The sequence below is a fragment of the Portunus trituberculatus genome, chromosome 23, assembly GCF_017591435.1.
Source record: "Portunus trituberculatus isolate SZX2019 chromosome 23, ASM1759143v1, whole genome shotgun sequence".
Taxonomy (NCBI): domain Eukaryota; kingdom Metazoa; phylum Arthropoda; class Malacostraca; order Decapoda; family Portunidae; genus Portunus; species Portunus trituberculatus.
In genome coordinates, this window is record NC_059277.1 from 8,469,770 (window position 1) to 8,492,269 (window position 22,500).

General features: G+C 41.4%; 2 protein-coding genes across 3 annotated transcripts in view; both read left to right on the forward strand.

Moving 5' to 3' along the window:
• Positions 1-15,279, forward strand: part of LOC123507767 — a 23,859-nt gene extending 8,580 nt beyond the window's left edge. The window contains exons 1-8 of one of the 2 annotated variants that reach the window (XM_045260950.1): positions 4,826-5,006; positions 6,958-7,144; positions 7,449-7,639; positions 8,417-8,626; positions 10,228-10,358; positions 10,482-10,632; positions 10,894-11,122; positions 11,397-15,279. In XM_045260950.1, coding sequence (XP_045116885.1) covers positions 4,844-5,006; positions 6,958-7,144; positions 7,449-7,639; positions 8,417-8,626; positions 10,228-10,358; positions 10,482-10,632; positions 10,894-11,122; positions 11,397-14,382 — 4,248 coding nt within the window. In that variant the 5' untranslated portion in view covers positions 4,826-4,843 and the 3' untranslated portion in view covers positions 14,383-15,279. Of the gene's footprint in view, positions 1-4,825; positions 5,007-6,957; positions 7,145-7,448; positions 7,640-8,416; positions 8,627-10,227; positions 10,359-10,481; positions 10,633-10,893; positions 11,123-11,396 lie in introns of those variants that run through there. The other variant, XM_045260951.1, reaches the window with a different exon arrangement.
• A 3,211-nt stretch (positions 15,280-18,490) lies between these two features.
• The window catches only part of LOC123507833 (protein numb-like), an 86,138-nt gene continuing 82,128 nt past the window's right edge, over positions 18,491-22,500 (forward strand). The window contains exon 1 of the mRNA XM_045261084.1: positions 18,491-18,646. The gene's annotated coding sequence lies outside the window, so the exon portion shown is untranslated. The remainder of the gene's footprint in view (positions 18,647-22,500) is intronic.

The following is a 22,500-nucleotide window of genomic DNA, read 5'->3' on the forward strand; positions in this document are numbered from 1 at the left end:
ATCGTCTATTGTTGATCATTTCTTCCTTCCTTCCTTCTTACGTATTTCTTTTCATCACCTTTTTCCATCTTTCTCATACATTATTCTATTCTTTTCTCTTTCCTTAGACATCGTAAATACTTAAAACAAACTCATTATTTTTTCACTGATTGTCGTGTATTGTTGATCATTTCTTCCTTTCCTTCCTACGTATTTCCTTTCATCGCCTTTTCCTCTTTCTCTTTCTTCCACGCCGTTTCTCTTTTGCTTTCGTTTCCCGTTTTCTTTTCCATTGCTTTCGTCTGTCCATTGCCTTCCTTTCTCTCCACTCATATTCCTTCGCTTCATCATGCCTTCTTCTCTTCTCTCTTTCTTTCGTTCTCCTTTGTTATGCCTCCTTCTCCTTTCCTCACCCCTTCCTTTTCCGCCTTCTTTCTCTCTGTCTCACTCTCTCTCTCTTTCCATATTATTTCGTTCTCCCCCATTATTACCTTATTCCTTTGTTTTATTCGTTTTGTCTTCGTCCGTTTAACCTTTCTTTCGTTCTGTTCTTTCTTTTCTGCGTCTCTCCTTCTTCCTGTTTATTATTATTATCGCTATTATCCTCCTTGTTATGCACCTTTTTCCTAGTTCTTTTCTTTATATCTTTCTTTCCCTCCATCTCTCTCTCTGTAATTATTTCCTTACTTTTCTCTATGTATCCTCTTTTCTCTCTCTTTCCATTATTTTGGTATTTCTTACATTATGTTTAGGCTTCCTTGTTATTTTTTCTTTTTTCTTCAACTCTTTCGTTCTTCGTCATTGTACCATTTCCCTTTTTTTCCCACTTTTTCTCTCTTTCTATTCGTATTATTGTTTTATTTTATTTTTTTTCTATTTTCCCTTCTTTTATTCATTCACTTCTCAGTTTTTCCCTTCATCATTATCTCACCTTGCACTTTTCGTCGCCTCTCTCTCTCTCTCTCTCTCTCTCTCTCTCTCTCTCTCTCTCTCTCTCTCTCTCTCTCTCATCAGTAGTTTTCATTTTACCACCTTATTCCATCATCTCTTTCCTTCTCGTTTAGCACACCTACTCTATACCCCTCCTTTCTCTATCCCACCTCTCTTCATTACTATTTTATTTTCATTTTCACACTCTTCTTCTCTTCTTCACGCCTTTCCTTTATTCCCATTCCTCTATCTCATCTCCATTCATTATTATTTTGTTTTCATTTTCACAGTCCTCGTTACCTTTCTCCTCCTTCTCCTTCCCACCCTCCATCCCTCGCTCTCTCCTGCTGCTCGTTCCCTTCCTTCCTTCCCGCTCCTTCCCGCCCTCCCTGCAGCTGTCCCGCAACGGTTCCCTGGTCTCCTCTTCTTCCTCTCAGCTGCCCCGACTGTCTCACGATTCAGAAGGGCCAGTTGCCACGTGAGACTAATTCAAAAGTTGTTTTTGTTGAGTTTTGTGTAGGTAGTGTTTGTTGTTGTCAGTTTTTCCTTTTTCTTTTCTTCTTTTTTTTTTTTCGTTTTTCTTTTTCTTTTTCTTTTTTTTTTTTTGGTTTTTGGGGTTTCGGATACTATCAGTGTTGTATTTTAGTCTGTTTCTGTTTCTGTCTCTGTCTCTTTCTCTTTCTCTTTCTCTTTCTTTGTCTCTGTCTCTGTCTCTGTCTCTGATTTTTTTCTTTTATGCACGTATATATATGGTTTTTTCCTTCTTTTTTTTTCTCATTTTTTCTTTTTTTTAACCCAATATCACAAATATATCTGTTTTTCCCACATTCTCTCAGTTACCTTAAACTTAAAACAGACCCTTATATACGTATTTGTATGAATTTTCCTTTTTTTCCAGTATCACCCTTCTCTCTCTCTCTCTCTCTCTCTCTCTCTCTCTCTCTCTCTCTCTCTCTCTCTCTCTCTCAGTAGCTTCAGTACAAACTCTCGTACACTACCGTACCTCCCCGCGTCGCCTCACTTGGCTCTTTCACTCTCTAGTTTCCAGGTGACGTCATGACACTCACAGGTATTTCAGAAGCGGCGGTGCTGGATGCTAAACGAGGCTCCTAAAATTCCTTAGCGCCCTTTGTCCACGCTAATCCCTCTGACCGCCTCCCCGAAACACATTCTCCTGCCTCAAAAACCTTCCTCAAACCAACGTAAATAAATACAAAACCTTGAACTCTAAGTCATAAGTCCGTCTTTTATTTCATTTGTGTGGATGAATGATTTTATCTCTTTTTATCTCTTTTTTTATACAGTTTTCTTTCCGGATCAGATGTTTGGTGAGGGTGGCTAAGCGATCGAGTCTGGTCTAAAGGGAAGCTTCTCCTAAGATCCAAGCAGACCTTTCAGACCACTATTAGCTCCCAACGGCCGCAGACACAAGGCTAAGTCCATTCAAAAAAAAAAAAAAGAAAGAAAGAAAAAAGCTGTTCGTTATGTCAAAACACCTTTACAAGACGAAAAAAAAAAATAAAAACTTAACTTTTCTTCCATTAAAATTACGATAATTACACATTTTATTTTAGACTTCGATTATTATCCTTTTCATTTCATTCCTCTGATTTTCTTCTTTCATCTCACAAATTTTGGACAGAGAAAGTTCCTTTAGGATAACAGCTTTCTTGTTGTTTCCTATTCAGATGATCATACGAGCGTTCATTCGTGAAAGTAATTAAAAGCTAAAAAAAAAAAAAAAAAAGAAAGAAAGAAAAAGAAACAAAAGCACTCAATTATTCTCGCATTCTTCCACACACAACTTCCCACTTCTTCAAATATGCAGTAGCCTATGTTCCTTGTTCCTTATCTCTGCCCCTCCCGCTCTCCCTCCACTCTCTCTCACTCCCTCACTTCTACTCTCCCCTGATCACTCTCTTCCCTTCGTTCAGATCTCCCAAATTTTGCAGGTCTATTTTTAGCCTCAGTTTTACCTAACATTTCCAAATTTCTATCGTCATTCAGACTCATTCTCCTCTTCTGTCTGACTCTCACATTATTCAGCGCCCAATGAAACCTTAATGCATTTTCTATTCGTACTATTTCTAACTAGTTTTCAATTGTGGTTCGTGTGAGATATGGAAGAGAGAGAGAGAGAGAGAGAGAGAGAGAGAGAGAGAGAGAGAGAGAGAGAGCAACAAGACGACAGGGAACCGACCATCACCTCTATTCTCTAGTCACCGCTTCCTCCCAAGCTGCAACCGTCACTTCTCTCTCTCTCTCTCTCTCTCTCTCTCTCTCTCTCTCTCTCTCTCTCTCTCTCTCTCTCTCACCTGCCCTCCTCGCTCCCTCTCCCTCTCTCCTTCATTCTCCTTCTCTTCCCTTAGCTCGCTCTCTCACCTCACTTTAACAGAAGCGACTGATAAGAAGATATTGAAAGTTTAAGCTTAATAATATCAAATTTGTTTCTCTCATAAATGTTTTCAATAACCACATAAATCTGGCATTCATGAGTGTTATATAGTTTCATTTACGCTGCTAAAATACCACTGGAATCTTGAAATCGCTCCTGAAATACGCTGATTACTTCCATTAGTGCTTTTAGAATCGTCAGAAGAAGTTGAAAAGTTTAGTAAGAATACCAGGTGTTGGAAACCTTGGAGGGCCTGAGGGCGACACGTGCTTCCTGTAATTATAGCCAACCTGAGCTCTTCTTTCTCTTGGTAATAATGTCAGGGCAGAGAAGTTGGGTTTCCGCACGCAATGGGTAAGTTTTATATGAGTGTGTATAGAGGAATAGGAGGAGAAATGTTTGAACGCTGTGGTATTAATGGGGAGCTTAGGTATTTCCTTCCCTTCTCTCTCTCTCTTTTTTTTTTTTAAGTCATGTGGAGTCATGATGAGTTTTGTGTGTGTGTGTGTGTGTGTGAGAGAGAGAGAGAGAGAGAGAGAGAGAGAGAGAGAGAGAGAGAGAGAGAGAGAGAGAGATTTTTTCTTCATATGTTCTGCTTCATTTCATGTTATAACTAATAAAAAGAAGAAATGAAACGGAAGAAATGACAAATAATGAGGAAAAACTAGAGAGAGAGAGAGAGAGAGAGAGAGAGAGAGACATATAGGCTACATACACCATAACGTAACGAAATACAACTTTTACCTATTCCTCTTTGATTGGTAAGGGGCAGCAGAGTACCCGTCCTGCCCCTTACGCCTCAACGGGAAGTCTTTCACGTGCCACAGCTCCCCCATTGCTCCCGTGCCCCCATTCCTCAGTTCTCCCTCTCCCTCTATCCCTCTCTCCCTCTCCCATCCGCTCCATTGGTCCCTTTAACACAGGATACAAAAGAGAGGGAACCCAACGTCACCCGCCACCCTATTTCTCGTAGTTATTTTGCCCTCCTTCCCAGCCTTGTACGAGTAAGCTAACGTTATATGGTGTTATGTATCCTATGCTGAGTTTATTTGGTTGGAAAAATGCATTACAGACTGTTATTGCAAGTTATTGAAATTGAGCGATGTAGGAAAGCTGTATATTTTGGTTTTTAATTCATTTTTTTTCGCATTTGTGGGTTATGTAGTGTGTTTTTTTATGTTGTTGTAGCTTTGTGAGGGGAAATGGCGATTCGGCGACCTTTTAATGAGGTGGAATCAGTCATAGGAACGTGAGGACAAGAAGGTACTTTTTCTCACTGCTAAGGATGTAGGAACACCTGGTGCAGGCTAGCCAACCTCACCCTCCTAACCAGCACCTGATACCCATTTATTTAATTATTACATCACAAATTGCTACTGTCCTCCTGTATTTTTATACCCACATTACGGATACATATAAAATTCTTTGGTTAATTTGAGTGTTTTATAAATGTTTGTTATAATTGCGTAAGATAGTGTAGAGTAAATAAAAGTCGGTAGTGTTGGCAGCGGTGGTGGAGGAGGCTGGCTCAACGGTTTGATGGCGGGCACTTCAGATGGGTCTTGTGTCGTCCCCACACCCTGCCAGCCTCCTCCGAGGACTGATGGCAAAGTCAGGGAAGCCAAAATGCCCACCTTCACAATATTCGACGGGGTGTTTATGGTGACGTCCATGGTGACCTTCCTGGTGGACGTGGGCACAGGTGAGGCCTCCACCTGTACCTGGCCCTCACTGCTGGGATGTCGTGAATTAGTGCCTGTTGAGTGATTAGTTTGGCCTTATTGATACCTCATACCAAGGACTCGCTTGCAGAAATACTTAAGTTCATAGAAGTGTGCGTGTATATGTGTGTGTGTTTAGTGTCGAGTGGTGGGGCGCCGTGGTGTTGTGACGCCCACTACCACTATCCTTTATCTTTGACGTGATGAAACCCTCGCCCCGTCTTTAGTGAACGCTGAGGTGTTGTCAGTGGTGTCTGGACGGCCTGGTGGCGGGAAGGGTTTACTACCACGCTATTGCTGCAGAGTGTTTGTTGTGGTGATTGTCACGCTGGGGTACTAGGAATGCTGGCTGGCTTACCTCATCTTACCTGTCTGAAGGGGTGCTGGCTACCTTACCTGTCTGAAGGGGTGCTGGCTACCTTACCTGTCTGAAGGGGTGCTGGCTACCTTACCTGTCTGATGGGGTGCTAACTGCCTTACCTGTCTGAAGGGGTGCTAGTTGCCTTACCTGTCTGAAGGGGTGCTGGCTACCTTACCTGTTTGTAAAGTAATGCTGGCTACCTAACCTGTCTGTAAAATAATGGTGGCTATCTTATCTGTCTAAAAGTGATGCTAGCTGGCTTACCTCATCTTACCTGTCTGAAAGTGATGCTGGCTAACTTACCTGTCTTAAAGTAATGCTGGCTACCTTAACTGTCAAAAAGTAATGATAGCTACCTTACCTGTCTTAAAGTAATGCTGGCTACCTTAACTGTCTAAAAGGGATTGCTGGCTACCTAACCTATATACCTTACTCTTTATATACCTGTCTGAAAAAAGCAGCAGGTCATTTTTACATAGAAAGAGTGCACTTCTGACAGTTACTCTGGTGTAGCTATTTGCAGTACATGAAGACACTGTGCTTTGATATCAGATTGGCTGTTTTGTACCCACTTTGGTTCTTTAATTAATTACTAGAGAATTTGAGCAGCAGCAGCAGATATTTGTTTAGATTTCTGACTTTATGACACATCTACAGTGTAAAGATGTAGTTTATGGATGCTGTTGTTTGTGGTAGTGGGTAGAAATGGTCACTGGTGTTGTATTGTGGTGGTGTGATGTGCAGGTGGCAGGGGTGGATGCTGCTAAGGATCATTTGCCTCTGCAGACACAACTTTGCAAATTCTATCACCTCTCATGACTAAAATTCACAAAACTCTTGGAATATGTAGCTTTACTTGTGCAGAACTAGAAACAAACCAGTTCCATGATTTTTACTATACCATGATCAAGAGATAAATCTGTGGATAATGTAGAGAAGCAAATCTTGTTATATGTCAAAGTACTTGTGTATCATTAGTGGCTGCCATAGAGCACACACTACACCAACACTACTTCACTGTGTCATATTTTCTAGAATTTATTGTGAAGCAAATTGTTTTGGTGACTCACTTGGTTAGTTGACTTGGAATCATAGTGACAGGCAGCACTAAGTGTAGGGAGCATTCACTGCTGCCTGGCTGTTGTGTGTCTGGTACTTAATGATTTGTAGAATGTCCCCTTTTTTTTTTTTTTTTTTTTTTTTTTTCCATATGACTTAGTTTCCTTCCTAGCTTATCTGGGCACCACTGAAGACTTGTGGTATGTGGAGGAACACTTCTTATGATGGATGACTGTGGTAAGGGGTGGTGGCTGGTGAAACAACTATGGCCTTGGTTTTGAGGAAGTGCGGTGTCTCCTGCCACCCAGCCATTGACCACTAGTTGCTCACATAACCATGACATAAATCCCTGTGTGTGTAGACTTGTCCAAAAATTCTCCCAAAATGTTTCTCAACTGTCTTCTTGTGAGGTGGCTGGCTGAACCTCGGGAATGGCTTTCATTTTGTGGGTAGTCCTTAGGAAAAGGATAAGGATAAATAGAATGGAATCTGATGGTGCATTGTTGTTGCAGACTTACACTTGGTGGCACGTTACTTCCTGGCTGGCTCGGTAACATGGGCTGGCCTCACACTGTCCCTGGTGGTGGTGCCCTCCATGGTGGTGATGGTGCTGTCGCTGCGCTGGCACATAGCGGACAAGCAGACTGTCCCCAGAGTGTACTGGCTGACCCATGTGTGTCAGACTGGTATTATGCACAGGTGAGAGTCCCAAGTCCTGGTGTGCACCTTTGTCCACTTTGTAAATACCTACTGCCTTTCCTTCTCAATTGTGGTGTGTAATGACTTAAAGGTCAGTGTTTGTTTTGTGAAGGCAGAATTTGGTAATGCTGACTTTTCACTTTTAAAACTAAAGATCTACATAGTTCATATTTGTGTATAATTGGCATACATTCATCTTTTTTTTTTTTTTTTTTTTTTTTTCACCTCAAATTTCTTGAAATGTAATTAATTTTTGGTAAATATTTAATGAGCATTTTACTCATCAATCCCTGTTGTTCTGCAGGTACATCCTCATGTTCCAAATGGGTCTGAAAGCACGCAGGAGTGAGAGCCTGGATGATTTTGATGAGCTGTACCACCAGCAAAGTGATGTGTGTATGCTGAGGATGTTTGAGTCCTTCCTGGAGTCTGCACCTCAGCTTGTCCTGCAGGTGTACATCATGCTGTCAGACCGTGACTACACTGCCTGGACTGGTGGGTGTGCTCTGCCTCCTCAGACACTTGGATATTGTGGAACTTTGTTCATGGACTGTTTGAATGTTAGATGAGATATTATTCTTAATTATTCTGTCCAGGTGAGGGATCAGTTCCTTCAAATCCTTCTTTATGGTTGATCCCTGGCAGGATGGAATAGATAGGCTACATTTTTCCTACCCGTGAAATTCACTCTTCTCTCCTTTATTCAAACATTCTATTATATACCTACTATGAGATTATTTTATAACTTCATTCTTCCAGTGAAAGGAAAAGAAGAGTGGTTTTTTCATACATGAAACTTGCACACTTTTACTTATTGCATTCAGCATCTATTTGTAATTGTTTGATACCAGCCATACCCTGCCCATGATCTCTTTGATTTTTTATTAGGTCACCTAGTTTTACCTTGGGTGTGGTTACAGTAGTTACATATTACACTGCAAGAGTTAACCAGTACTGTCAATTATTCATACCTTTCTCTGGTAAATTCTGGAACATCCTACTCGCTTCAATATTTCTAACTTCCTATGACTTGACTTCATTTAAGAGGGAGGTTTCAAGACATTTTTTCCTTCTTTTTTGGGGCCTTATTCTGTCAGATCTGCAAGGGACTGGCAACTTAGTGGAGATCCCTATTTTTTCCTTCTTATTTATTTATTTGTTTTTTTTTTTTTTTTATGTGGCCTTTGGCTAGTTTTTCCATCTTATATGAAAACAAAAAAATTGTTAACACACTGACTATCACATCCACTAATGGTATTCACCCTTCCCCAGCCATCACAGCCTTCACGTCCATGGTTTCCCTGGGCTGGGGCATTGCAGCGTACACCAAGGCCATGCGCAACACCCGCCTGGACAAGCACAAGATGACTGTGTCCGGCCTGTTGCTACAGACTGTGTGGCGGGCTGGCATGATTGGAGCTCGTGTGTTGGCGCTGGCGCTGGTGGCCACTTACTTGGAGGGTTGGCTGCTTCTCTTTCTAGGTGAGTCCTAAGATAAGATAAGATATGATAAGATGAGATAATTTTATCATCACATTGAGATATAGTATATACAACGTGAAATTCTTTTTGGCAGTGAGTTCATACCATGCTAAAATACAGGATCTAAAAATAAACTAGGACTAAAAAACACACGTCAAAAGGTGTTGAATACAGTTAGTGAAGAAGCTTAGATTGTACTGTGAAGGACAAAAATTGAATACATGTAGTTCGATACTCTTGGCAATATTATTATTTTTTTTTTTTATTTATTATTATTTTTTTTATTACTATTTATTTTATTTATTTATTTATTTATTTATTTATTTATTTTATTTATTATTTATTTATTTTTTTTGGCTGGTATGTTGAGTGGGTAATGTCATCCTCTTTCCTGATGTGAGGTATTTGTAACACTCATTCAGTGGGTGATTGACATCATTCATGATATTATGAAGCAGTTTCATAACACTGGAGTTGTATAGTTCCTCAAGGGGTTGAGTGGCAGCTTGAGTATAGTTGCATTTTTTACTACTTTTCTAAGCTTCTTTCTGTCTCTACATGTTAGTGTTCTAAGCCATATGACAAGTGAAAAACAAATAATGGATTCTATCATAGACGTGTAAAATAGTGATAGAATTTTGCTATATACATGGATGTTATTTAGTATATGTAGAGAGTGGATTCATTGTTGATATTTTTTTTTTAATACCTTGACTGTGTCTGAAGACCCGTTAGTTTGTCATCAATGGTTATGCCCTGATATTTGTACTCTGACTCTTTCCACTTGTTCTTTGGATAATACAGTTGGGTCTGGTACATATTTATTAATCCTGAAGTCAATTACCATTTCTTTTTTTCTTTTTTTCCTCATATTTGAATTTAAAAAGTTTTCATAACACCATGTTATGAAAACATCTGTAGTATTACAAACTCAGAGAAGAGATTATTCATGCAAATTGTCTATAGATGATTGACAATATACAAGAAAGTGTATCATTGTAAATTTAATTTATACTGCAGACTTATATTATTTAGCGCTTGGATTTGTGCAGACTTTGGTATGTCTGACATTGCTCTCATTTTATTATATTCTGATTGTATTTTCTCTTCTACAAGCGGAGACACCTTTTGGAATCAAGGTAAAGGGAATACAGTGCTTGTCTTGTGTTGCTCTATGGAAATAACATAAAAGAGTTGTGTACATATTCAAAGCTTCAAGCAGAGACACGCCTTAGGTCATGGCTATCAATGTTTTGAATATGCATGGACAGCTTTCTGCCGTGCACTTTTCTTTCAGATGGTGTGTGGTGTGGTGATTACTGCTGAATGCCAAAACATAGAATACACTGTCGTCCTTAATAATAGATAGTAGTTACATATGGTATTACAAGCACTACAGTAAGAATACTGTGTCAATAAGGAAGATAGCAGTGAACAAAATGGTTTAAATTAGGTTAGGGTTGCTTATATTATCTAACCTTACCCACCTCAGAAGTAGCAAGGGCAGCTGAGGTGGTGTGATGTACTAACTCAGTAGTGGTGAGTGACCTTGGCCTGGGTGAGATCATTGGATGATGTGTGTGTGTGTGTGTCTCCTGCAGCCCTCCACCTGAGTGCCATGTTTGTGTGGGTGGTGAGTCAGAAAACAGGCTTCAGTGCTACGCAATGGGAGGAATTCATCTTCAACTTCATCATGGCTGTCACTTACTGCTTCTGCTTCTTTAACCTCCAGGTCAGTGCTGATTTATTGAAAGCTTTGGTAATTTTGTAATGCGTTTTTTATGTTTTTTTTCAATGTGTTTCTCTACCCCTACATTCCCTCTTCTCCTCCTTAAACAACCCCTGCACCACACAGGAGGGACACTCCCGCTGGAGGATGGCAACCTTCTACCTGGTGGTGATGGCAGAGAACGTGGCCTGTGTGGTGACCTACTTCTTCTACGGCTCTCATGCGCTGTGGCTGAAGTACGCTGCTGTGGGCTCCGTCTGTGGCCTCATGCTGCTCGGTGAGTACTGACTAGGCTTGCCATTCCATTTCTTTCTATTAGAATTAGAGGCTTTCTGTTTCTATATTTGATCCAATCTCCTGAATTTTTCCATATCAGATAAAAACAAATTTTTGAGATGTGTTAGGAGGAATAACAAGGCATCAGCTGTTGTCATTATACATAAAGTTAGTCACAGCATCAGAGGAGCAATATCTAGTTTGTAGCACATGAGCTTCATGTATGAAAAACAGAGAGATGACCTATAACTTTTCTTTGCAGGTTTGACTTGCATGTTACTGTATTATCGCTTCTTGCATCCAATGGGGCCTCTCAACCCCTTCAAAACTAAGAAAAGTGGAGACCTTGAGGAAGGAGGTGCATCCACCGCACAAAAGCAATCCTCCTCCACTTCCCCCAGCCAGGGTAAAGCAAGGAATCTCAGGCACAAGGTGTCAATCAGAAGGACCTTCAAGTCCCTGTACCCTGTGGACAACAACATCTCCTTCAGGTAGTGTTGTATATCATCAAGGGCTTTGTGCTCTGTAGTACATATAAGTTAGTTGTGGCGACTCAGCCAATGATGTTTTAACATGCCCAATAATTGGTTAGCCTGCCACCTTCACTTCCACTGTGCTTAGCATTTTCCTTCAATATTAAAATCTATGATGTATTTAAAATCTTTCAGTTATCAGATTATGTAATCAAAAGTAAATGTGTTGACTAATCTTCATTTGCTGCAATATATATTTATCCAGTTACTAACCAATGGTTGATTATTCCAGCGTGTTGTCTGCTCATGGAATTAGTTTAGATAGTTCATCATCGTCATCCCCTGACACCTCCATACCTCAGCCTGTCTACCAGAGGCCCTCAGGAACCATGTGCTCGGTGCAGGACCTGCTGGCCAATGTGTCCTGCACCAGTGACTACCAGGCTATTGAGACACCCGGGAGAGCCAGACCTGTGAGTGCTGGAGGTGATGAACCCAGTGGCACCGGTGAGGAGGGACCACCTGTCCTAGAAGCCACGCCTCTCAGTCCTGGTTCCTTTGAGAGAACTGTCACTCGAGAGCTTGACTTCAGACTATCAACATCTGAGTTTCAGCATGAAGAAAAGAACTCAGATGAAGTAGGGAAGGAGGATGGTGAGGGTAAGCCTGCTGTAGATGAACAGAAAGAAAGTAAAGCAGGAGATAGGGATGGGATATTGGAGGCTGGTGATGCAGAACCCTCTAATCAGAATCACAATTTTGTCAGTGCAAATGAAGTTGTAGAAAAAGACAGCAGTAATAGTCCAAATACCTCACCTGAATCAAACAGGAACAAGAGTAACACATCGAGCTTAAGGAGAAAGAGTGATGGTCCAGCATCCTATTCTAGTCCAAACTGTGTGGGTCTTCCCCTGCAGAAGAAATGCTCCAGCCACACCAGCCTCAACAGCCTCAGGAAAAACGAAAGTCACCGCAACAGTGGCAGCATCCTCAGGACCAGTGTGAGGAGAAAGGGCTTCACCTCATCCGAGACTGACATCAGGTTGACCTCTCTACCTCACATCAGCACCAGCACCATCAACATCACCTCTAAGTCACACCATGCCGGCAATGACACCAGTGATGAGGCAGCCCCACCTCTGCCCCATGTGCCTAATGTAGAGCTGGCAGTGATAGACAGGATGCACATCATTGAAACAGAGTCTTCAGGTGTGAGTTCTGACTCCCACTCAGACTATGAGAACATATATGAAGGGAAAGATGACCCCAGGAAAACTCTGCCTCCCAAACCTGCAAACCTAGTGGTGCCGACCTTGGACGACACACAGACCACTCAGTCCTCAGTCCCCCATGACTATGAGAACATTTGTGCCATCAACATCAACAGGGAGCTTGGTGTGAGGCACTGGAAGACTTATTCAGATATTGAAGACAGAGTTCATGACTACAGCACCTACAAGGAGAGATTAAAACTTCTGGATAGCACCTTGGCCTCCAGCTATTGTTCAGAGGCTAACAGCACCCTCAGAGCACACCTGCGCAGGTCCCTCAGCACTCCTGATGACTGTGAGTCTGTGCTGTCCAGGTCCCTCCCTGACCTCAGTGCTCTTAGGCTGGAGACTTGCCTGGAGGAGACTGAGCCAGAGGAAGAGGAGCTGTGTGCCTCCCCAAATACCAAAGAAAATGAAAACAGACTGATGGAAGTTTTGGACCGCCTCAGGGCTGCCAGACCCCTCAATAAGTCCAATTCAGTTGATTACATCCCTAACTATGAAACAATCTGGGTTGGGGATGTGGAAAAGCCGGAAAAGGATGAGAGCTCATCCTTGGCTGCCTCCTGCACCAGCAGGTCCTCCCTGGTAGTGACCATTGGTGATGTTAGAGAGAAGGAGTCCCTGTGTAACCTGTATTATTCCACCATGTCTGACCTCTCCTTCAGGTACTACAGTGAAAGGATGCGCAGGAATTGTTCCGCTGGCTCAACTTCCTCCCACAGCACGTCCCGCAACAGCTGTCGGGAGATGACGCGTGCCATCTCTGTCCCAGACAGCAAGACACTGCTAGAAGTGAGCGAGTTAATAGAAGAGCAACGGAAACTGACACAGGAAGGACAGATTGCAGATCAACGGCAGGCCTTGGGAGCTGCTGCCCTCAGCACCCCTCATGTGTACAGCCAGGCCACACCGGTGAGGGGAAGCCAGTCAGCTCAGCCTCAGCCACGCCGTAAGTTTTCCATGTTGCGGGAAAAGTTTGAGCACCCTAACTGGACACCCCTTAAGTCACCCCTCAAAAGGAGACAGTCAGCCCAGAGAAGGAACTCCCTCCAGGACCGCACCAGCAGGGCCTTACAGGCAGGCATGAAGGTGTTCCGGCGGCCCAGAGTGCACGTCATAACGCCAAAGAAGGAGGAGAGTGGCAAGGACACTCCACGCCTCAAGAGTCCCTTCAAATCCAAGACACTCACTCCTACCTCAGTCACCATTAAGAGGAAAGGTGAGACTCCCATAGAGGTGAAGGTAACAGCCAAGGGAGAGGTGGAGACCATTAAGACAGCTCAGAGAACCCCGCAGCTCAGAACGCCAGTTGACACCAGGCGAGTTGGTGGCACTCCAAAGACAAGCACCCCTGATGAGACCAAGCCAGCCCCAAGGAAAGGCCATGCAGCCATGGACCCCAAAATAAGTAAGCTGAATGAGGGTCCTAAAACAAGCACACCAGAGGGAAATAAACAGCTGCCACAGATAAGCATCCTCAGTGCTGTGTCGAGTGTTGTTGCCTCACCAGACACCACACAGGTTAGAGTACCTCTTTCTGAGAACCACTACCTCAATAGGGTCAGCTCCAAGACTCTTGCCATGCAGGTCAACAAGGAATCAGAGTGCACACAGAGGAACACACAGTCAAGAAAAAGCTTTACAAACCTGCGAATCCAAAGATCACCTGATGGGGATGAAAATTCCCAGAACAGGATCAACCTAGTCCAGGCTGCAGCAGGAAGCAAAGTGTCCCAGAGTCAGTTGGACCTCAAGGCCACTCATTCCTCTCCTGCTGGGGGTCACAGGTACTCTGGAGGCCAGGCTATGTTTTCTGGAGCCATTGGGTTGCCAAGACTTCAGCCGGAACCCAGAGCAACCATTGTGAGTGTGACTGATGTGACTGATTCGGCGCATGGTCAGCACATCAGTCACATCGTCCTCTCGTCTCCTCAGTCACCCAAAATTAACATGCAGAAATCAACGCTGTCCCCAAATTCTAAAATATTTTCTAGAAGGATATAGAGAGGAGAGAATCTTTTGGATCACATGAAGGCTGCCCATCCAAGCTACACCTAGTGCACTCCCAACAGCTGGAATGAGTGACCTTCATATGGTCCAAACCTTTTTCCTTCTGTAGTGGACCTGTTGTTGACCAGTGCAGCCGTTCTCTTCTGTTTCTGTCGTGTTGATGGCATTCCCACTCTTCGTACCAAATAATGTTTTAGGCACTTGCCCCGTGAAGGATTTGGTGAATTGCTCATGTCATTCTGACAAATGAACATATATTTTTATGGTAACATTGTACCATTATGTAGTATATCATTATTTTGTTGTTTCTCTAACCTAGAATAGCATAACTGACATATATTACCCAGTGTCTTCCTAAAATGAACCATATTAGCAATGGTAGTGATACTTATAATAATGAAAGATTATACATTGTTACCAGAAACAGTTTTGTGAGTCAGAGTGAGGTGATGTAATGATGTGACCGCTGGTGTCCAGGCAACACCCAGTGAGTGGAGTGGGTGTGTGCATCTTGAAGACACTTTGAATAATGCTCCTTCTATTTTCTTAAAGATCTTTACAAAGCAAGAGCCGGTGATTACAGTATTATTAAGGCTTCTGTCAATAACATCTCTCAATAACTTAAGGCATTACTCAACCAAAGCTAATCATTGTATATAGTCCATTTTTTGTATATAGTTCTTGCCAGTAGTGTTCTGTCTTCACTGTCTGAATACTCAGCTGTCCTCAAGGATGAATCAAACAGTTTTGTTTCCTCGGAAGTGTACTTAACCAGGGATATGGTGCAGAGGTGCCCTGTGAGGCACCACGCCATCCTCATCCCGCCAAGACATTACAGAGATAGGTTTATATGTAAATTTGTATATAAAACTAAATAAATGACTAAATACTTCAGTGTTGTTCATGTTTAACAATTTGTTATAAAAGTTAATATAGAGTTTCACATATTGGTAACCTGTGTATCTGAGACATTTTCTTAAGGGTTTCCATAGGTAATCACTGAACATCCATTTACTATTGCCTCTCCATTCCCTGGATTTGTTTTTGTCTTGGTCTGCATCACATGTGTATAATATCACTCATCAATGAGGAATAGAGAGATAAATAAAAAGAATTCACTGGTCAGGAAAGTTATTGATATTTCTAAGTTGCTTAACATATTCTGCTGTCATAGAAAAAAACAAAACAAAAAAAACAAGCATAAGAACCTAAATAATTACGTGTATCTGAAAATCATCTCCATGAGTGAGCAAAACCTTTCAGAATGCAGATCCTTGTTTATCCAATGATGTGATGAGAAAGTGATATGCTGGTGTGAATGTATTATGTATGTGTGTCCAGCAAGGTTATATGCAATCAGGAAACTGCATGGTAATGTGAGATGTGTTGTATTATGAATTCATCATATATACATCCATGTGTGACCTGAATTAACAGTATATAATGGAACACTTCTGCTCTTCACCACCATTACTTTCAAAAGACTAATTGAAGTGACATGGATCTATAAGTTTTTTTTTTTTTTTGACATTAACAAGCTTTCTACATTATAAACAGGATTAAGACACTAAAAAACATGCCTGATCATCTGTTACCTTTGTAAACAGTAGTGAAAGAACAAATTATAAGCATTGAAGTGAAACAATTTTAAGGATGTTTTTGTGGTTTTAGTGACAGCTTAAGATTTCCACATCATTAACATGAGAAACACACTTCAATTGAGAACTTGGCTATATGATCATCTCTTGAACATGAAAATAGTGATGGTGAGAACAAATCGTTTCAAAATGTGGGCTTTTTGTAACGTGTGAAGTATAATAATCTGTCGCTATTTTATTTATTTATTCATTTGTCTACTTCTTTTTTATTTACTTATGACTTTACTTTTTTATTCTTTTATTCAATCAACCATTACAACGTTTCACTTGGCGTGGCTGCAACGTTGCGCTGTATGCACCCCACCCACCCTTCTCCGCTCCCCACCACGCCCCATTCCGCATCACTGCACCCTCCCCCTCGCTGCCTCACGTCTCCCCACCTTTGTGCAGCTGCCCCATCCCCTTAAAAACTCCCATCTGCTACCATTGACCTCAAGTCCTCCTGTCATGAACGAAACACTAACTGTTAAGGTGATAATTCTCTCTCTCCCTTATCATTAAAAGCTTGAGATTTTCGATATATATATATATATATATATATATATATATATATATATATATATATATATATATATATATAATTTCATATGGGTATTCATTTTCAAAGTAACAATGTGAGTTATCTTTTCTCTTAGCTATGTGTTACTATCGCCAGTGTAGGGAGGTATGGGGGACAGGGGGCCAGTAGCAAGTTGGCCTCATATCCGTGACGTCCTTCTTTCCTATCTCTGGACATGCAGTAGTTATATTCTCATCCCTGGATGTGATTCAAAGCGGAACAGGTCTGAAGATGAAGATTTCCTCTCGTTTTCTGTTCAGGTGGTCCCCGCTGCATTGGAGGGTGACTAAGATATTTACGCTTGGTGATGAATAACCCTCTCTTGGTGCATGAACTTTTGAGAATCACGGAAAAATGGATAAAATGACTAGACATAAAAAGCGTGTCGTTGTGACTTATCTACCAATCTGTAATGAGACAATTTGATGAACGAGCCAACATTAATAATCTAACTATGACACTGCTGCATCCTTTCAATGACGATTTATTTACAGATAACTAAAAGGTTTAGGATACACTGTCACCATTTTTCCAGCGAGTGATGTCTTTCAGAGCAGGACGTTCAAAGCTTGCGTGACATATAAGTTTGTGAAGCTCTAGCAATGAAGGGGTTAATATAATACTATCTATACGAACCGTGCTTTATTCATTTGTATTTTGTATTTCTGATTATATTTGTTTTATTTACCTTCTTTTCTTATTTACAGTCATGCCTTCAAATATTATCGCAATGCAGTTTTCCCACCACCTATACCTTGTAATCTATTTGATCTATCGTCTATCAATTAATATATTTTACTTCCAAGCAATATCAGCCCAAGATAGTGTTATTTCATATGAATCTGTGTAATCTCTATATGGAGTGTAAGATAACGTACTTGACTGGGATATGTTATGTGATATCGTTCGTTAATTGGTTTTGTGTTTCAGGCCTTCGTTCAAACACATCCTCTCATGTTATATCTATTTTCACCTCCTTGCCTTCCTTTTCTCCTTCATTCTCTTCTCTTCCATTTCGTATATTTGTTTTCCTTTTCCTTCATACTGGCCTTTTCTCTTTCTTTTCTTCCTTTCATTACTTTTTTTTTTATTTTGGCCTACCTCTACTTATTCATTTTTTTTTTATTTCTTCATTCATTGTCTTATCTTCTTTCTTTCTCCTTTCTCCAGATTTCATAGTGTTCTGTCATTCCTTGTTCTCTTTTCTTCATTCTCCTTTCTTACCATTTCTCCTACACAATTTCTTAACTACACAAGGTTGAAAGTAGTTTATTTATTTATTATTTTTTTTACGTCATTATCTGATTTACTGTTTCTTTTCTTCTCTTAAATGTTCTACTTATCTTCTCCCCCTCCTCTTTTTTTCTTCCTCCTCCTCCTCTTCTTCATCCCTTTTCTCCTCCTCTTCCTCCTCCTCCTCCTCCTCCTCCCATTATACGTCTTAGTACATATAATCTTCACAGCTATACAAGGTCAAAAAACCTTTTTTTTCAATCCTATTATTTTGTCTTATTCTTTCTCCTCTCTTTCTTCTTCTTCTTCTCCTCTATTCTCACTACTTTTTCTACACAGAAATTCTCTAAACCACACAAGAAGGTCAAAGTAGATCTTTTTTGTCTTTTCCTCCTACTAGTCTTACTATTTACATCTCTTCTATTCTCCCTCTGCTTCTGCTTCTCTTCCCCTTTCCCTCTCCCTCTCCCTCTACCTCTCCTCCCCCTCCTCATAGTCCACCTCCTTCATTCCCATCACTTCTCTTCCTACATAGTATAGTCTAGGCAACACTCAAGGTCGAAAACAGAGGTCTTTCTGAGAGGCCGCGAGATGGCGGATCACGGCCCCCTAAACTCCCCCCAAAACACACGCAGGCGCAACCCCCAGTAGTGAGCCGGACGCTGGACGGGGAGGGTGTGCGTGTGTGACTCTCCGCTTATATATTGGATTTATCGATGTTCCTGGTGACTTAGGGCAGTAAGACTCACTCGGATTGTGTCAAGGAAGATCAACTGTATTCCACTGAGAACCGGGTGTTGTATGGAAGGTAAGTGTCACGTGTCTTGTGTATGTGTCTGTGTGTATATGTGTTTGTGCGTGTGTGTGACCAGGTGCTCAAGGTGATCACAGGTAAACACGATAAGGTGACCTCTTGGCGTGCCGTACTGGTCAATATTTCGATGGTCAGGGTAAGAGGAAGGCGTGGCTGGGTTAGGTTAGGGTGGGTTAGAGTGACACACACACACACACACATACGTCTGCCTCATTTCTACAGATATGAGCTTATCGGTAGTTTTACAAGTTCAGTCTGTCACCGCGTCTCTTACTAGTGAAAATACTGCCAAGGTTTGGTTAGTAATCTATGATACTGTTGCGTTGCTTGTGAAATGATATCGGAACATTTTAATGGATGAGTTTGTTGACGGTGTGTGTGTGTGTCATGGTGAGTTGTCACTTTGATAGTTGTTTTTCTATAAATCAATGTATTTTCCAGTGTGTGTGTGTGTGTGTGTGTGTGTGTGTGTGTGTGTGTTAGAAGCCGAACAATACTCTTAAATGGGAATGGACTGAATAAGGTATCTAATCTTCCTTATCTCCTACATACGTATCATAACCACGTAACCAACAAATCTTTACCTATCTCCTCCTCCTCCTTCTGTACTAATAACCTAACTGCACCTGAACCTTTAAAAAACACTATAAAAAAGTAAATATATAACACTGACCTAATCATTATACACCTCACACTTGTATCTCCTCCTCCTCCCCTCCTCCTCCTCTTCCTCCTCTCACCCTATCACTACTTCCTTTCCACCGTTTCGTCTCCCTCACTCAAAAACGCACTTCCATCGTTCCTTCCTTTCCTCCTCCTCCTCCTCCTCCATCACCGCCAGCCTCGCCCTTCCCCTAAGCTTCTTGTGATGGCTTCTCATAAATTACTAGCATTGCATGTTTCCATTCTCAATTTTTGCTCCCTGCTTTGCTGCTCCTCCTTTCCTCAACGTTTGTGAATATTATAGCAAAACCGGCAACTTCTCCTCCCCCCTCTCCTCCTTCCCCTCCTCCTCCTCTTGGCGTCAGCAGCTGTGATCGTGTATGTGTGTGTGTGTGTGTGTGTGTGTGTGTCTCCATCTCTCACGCGTTGGCTTCTGTTTGCTTGAGCTATTGGGAGTGGAAATGCTCTCTCTCTCTCTCTCTCTCTCTCTCTCTCTCTCTCTCTCTCTCTCTCTCTCTCTCTCTCTCTCTCTCTCTTTCCATTACATGACGTATAAATAACAACAATCTCGTTGCCTTGGTCTAGTAACTTTCCATGTTCGTATTTCTCCTTTTCGAGTGCATTTTATTATTCTTCATATTGTTATTGTTATTTCATTTTTATTATTGTTTTAGTTTGTTGTCCTTCGTAGCACTCACTGGTTCACTTTTCAGTCATCCGTCATGTTTTATTTCTTATTGTCTATTTTGTTATTTAGGTTTCTAGTGTCAAGTGGCTAACTCCCATGTCTTGTAGGGAACTGGCAACACAGTGGGACTTTTTTTAATATTTTGTTGCCCTTGGCCAGTTGTCCCTCTTACATGAAAAAAAAATAAAATAAAAAAGTAACGATGTATGAAGCAAGAAGGAACAATAATGGTGGTGGTCTTACCTGTGACAGTTAGATCAGTGAAAGATTACAACGTCAAAACTTGGGTTAGGCTTGACTAGAATAGCGTAATGTTTAAGAATATGCCAGTTTACCACGTTTCAGAACAGAATAGGATCACATCAGTCAGGGAGTGAGACCATGATCGGTATTCAGAAACGCTTTGCTCATCACGACTGTTTTCAGGGGCCACAGAGATGATTAGCAGGGTTTTCAAGAGTGTTGTTCCTGTTAATAATATACAAATCTTGACACTACCTGTATAACCGTAAAAAAAAACACTCCTTAAAAAACTGTTAATGATATATATAAATCTTGCCACTGCCTATAAAACCGTAAAAAAAGCCTTAAGAAACTCGTGTAAATTTAAATAAAGCCTTTTGAAATAGTGGAGGTGAAAGACAGAAGTGTTTGAGAATATGGGTTATCATCTATTATTGGCAATGTTCCTGTGTTCGCGTGGACTAGAGTGACAAAAGATTACCGTGACAGTTGTGACAGTGGAAGGAAAAGAATCCCAATGGCTTAGCTAAACACACCGCTTATCTTCCTGTGAGCGAGTAACATCCACGCATCATGGCTTCCTGTGTTATTATCTGCGCCTAATGGATTCCGCCTCTCCATTATAACGCACCGGTGACCCTCAGTGAATGTACCTTTGGATGTTTCCCACACACATAGCCTGATGTTTTGACTTGCAGGAAAGCACTCAGGCATAGGGTGTAAGTGTGGACAGCTGCGCAAACGTAAACATCACAAGGCTCACTGAATTAATATTAGTGATTATTTGAGTATGTAAGAAGATAGATGTGTTTGACTTACGGGAAAGCATGCATAAATACCGGTTAATCTTTAGATATGTATTCAGTGTTGCAAACTTGTACAAACTATCACTAAGTCTCCGTTACAGGATAGTTTAACCCTTTCAGTACCATGACACGTTTTCATATTCATCCTGCTTACAATTTAGTGATTTTATACAATTTCAGTAACTTGTGTGGGGTTCAGAATAGTGAAGAATCTGGCCATAAATCTTCTAACTTACATAAACCCTTCCTAATGTAAATAAAAAGGTCTAGTTACATCCAAAACTCATGGTAAAAATGCGTTCTAGCTTTGAAGGGGTCAATGTTTCTAAAATAAGTACTATCTCTCTCTCTCTCTCTCTCTCTCTCTCTCTCTCTCTCTCTCTCTCTCTCTCTCTCTCTCTCTCTCTCTCTCTCTCTCTCAAGCTTACAAAATCATTAGTAGATATTTTGAAGTGTTCAGGTTCGCTTTGCAATTGACAGCCACTAAAAAGAGATGTAACTGATGAGTATGTGAAGCCATCCAAGATTAACAGACCCAGGAAAGGCAGTGCAAGGCGGGAAGGTGTTACCAAGTGTGGAAACTAGTGCTATTAGACACTAGATTTGCTTTGCACTGACAGCCAACACACCCATAAATAAATAAATAGATAAATAAATAAATGAATAAAATGTAATCACTGAATAATGTGAAGGTATCCAAGCTAAACGTTCCCCAGTAAAGGCAAAGCGGGAAGGTGTTAGCAACTTAGCATGTGAAGACTATATTTGTGCTGTCCGACGCTATTTTGTTTTTGTCACACACACACACACACACACACACACACACACTGTAATCGATGAATATATGAAGGTATCCAAGCTAAACAGACCCAGGAAAGGCAGTGTAAGTAGGGAAGGTGTTAGCGTGATGTTGTTCCCTCGGTTATCAGAAGAAGAGTGTAAGTGAAGGAGGGAAGAGGAAGAAGGGAGGAAACCGGCCGGCGTGACTGAGTAGCAAGACTTTGTGACGTCACCCAGTGTTGTCAGTGTGACTCAGACCTTCCACTCTTTCCCTCCTTTGCTCTTTTCACTTTCCCTTTGTGGGTGATGTGTTGAAGAGAGAGAGAGAGAGAGAGAGAGAGAGTGTGTGTGTGTGTGTGTCTTTATTCCTTTATGTGAGGTAGGTGCTCTCTCTCTCTCTCTCTCTCTCTCTCTCTCTCTCTCTCTCTCTCTCTCTCTCCTGAATCCGTGTACTAGTTCATTTTTTCTCTTGCATTGTACCATTTTTTCCCATCACTTTTTTTTTTTCTTTTACTTCTTTTTAATTTCTATCGATCAAAACGTGTGGCTTTCTGGTGTTCTGAATATTGTTTGCGTGGTGTGTAGGGGAGGCGCGCCTGGGGTGTTGAACTGAGTCATGTTAACACCTCTTCACCCGCTTACCCCCTTTTTTTATGGGGGGGGGGCGG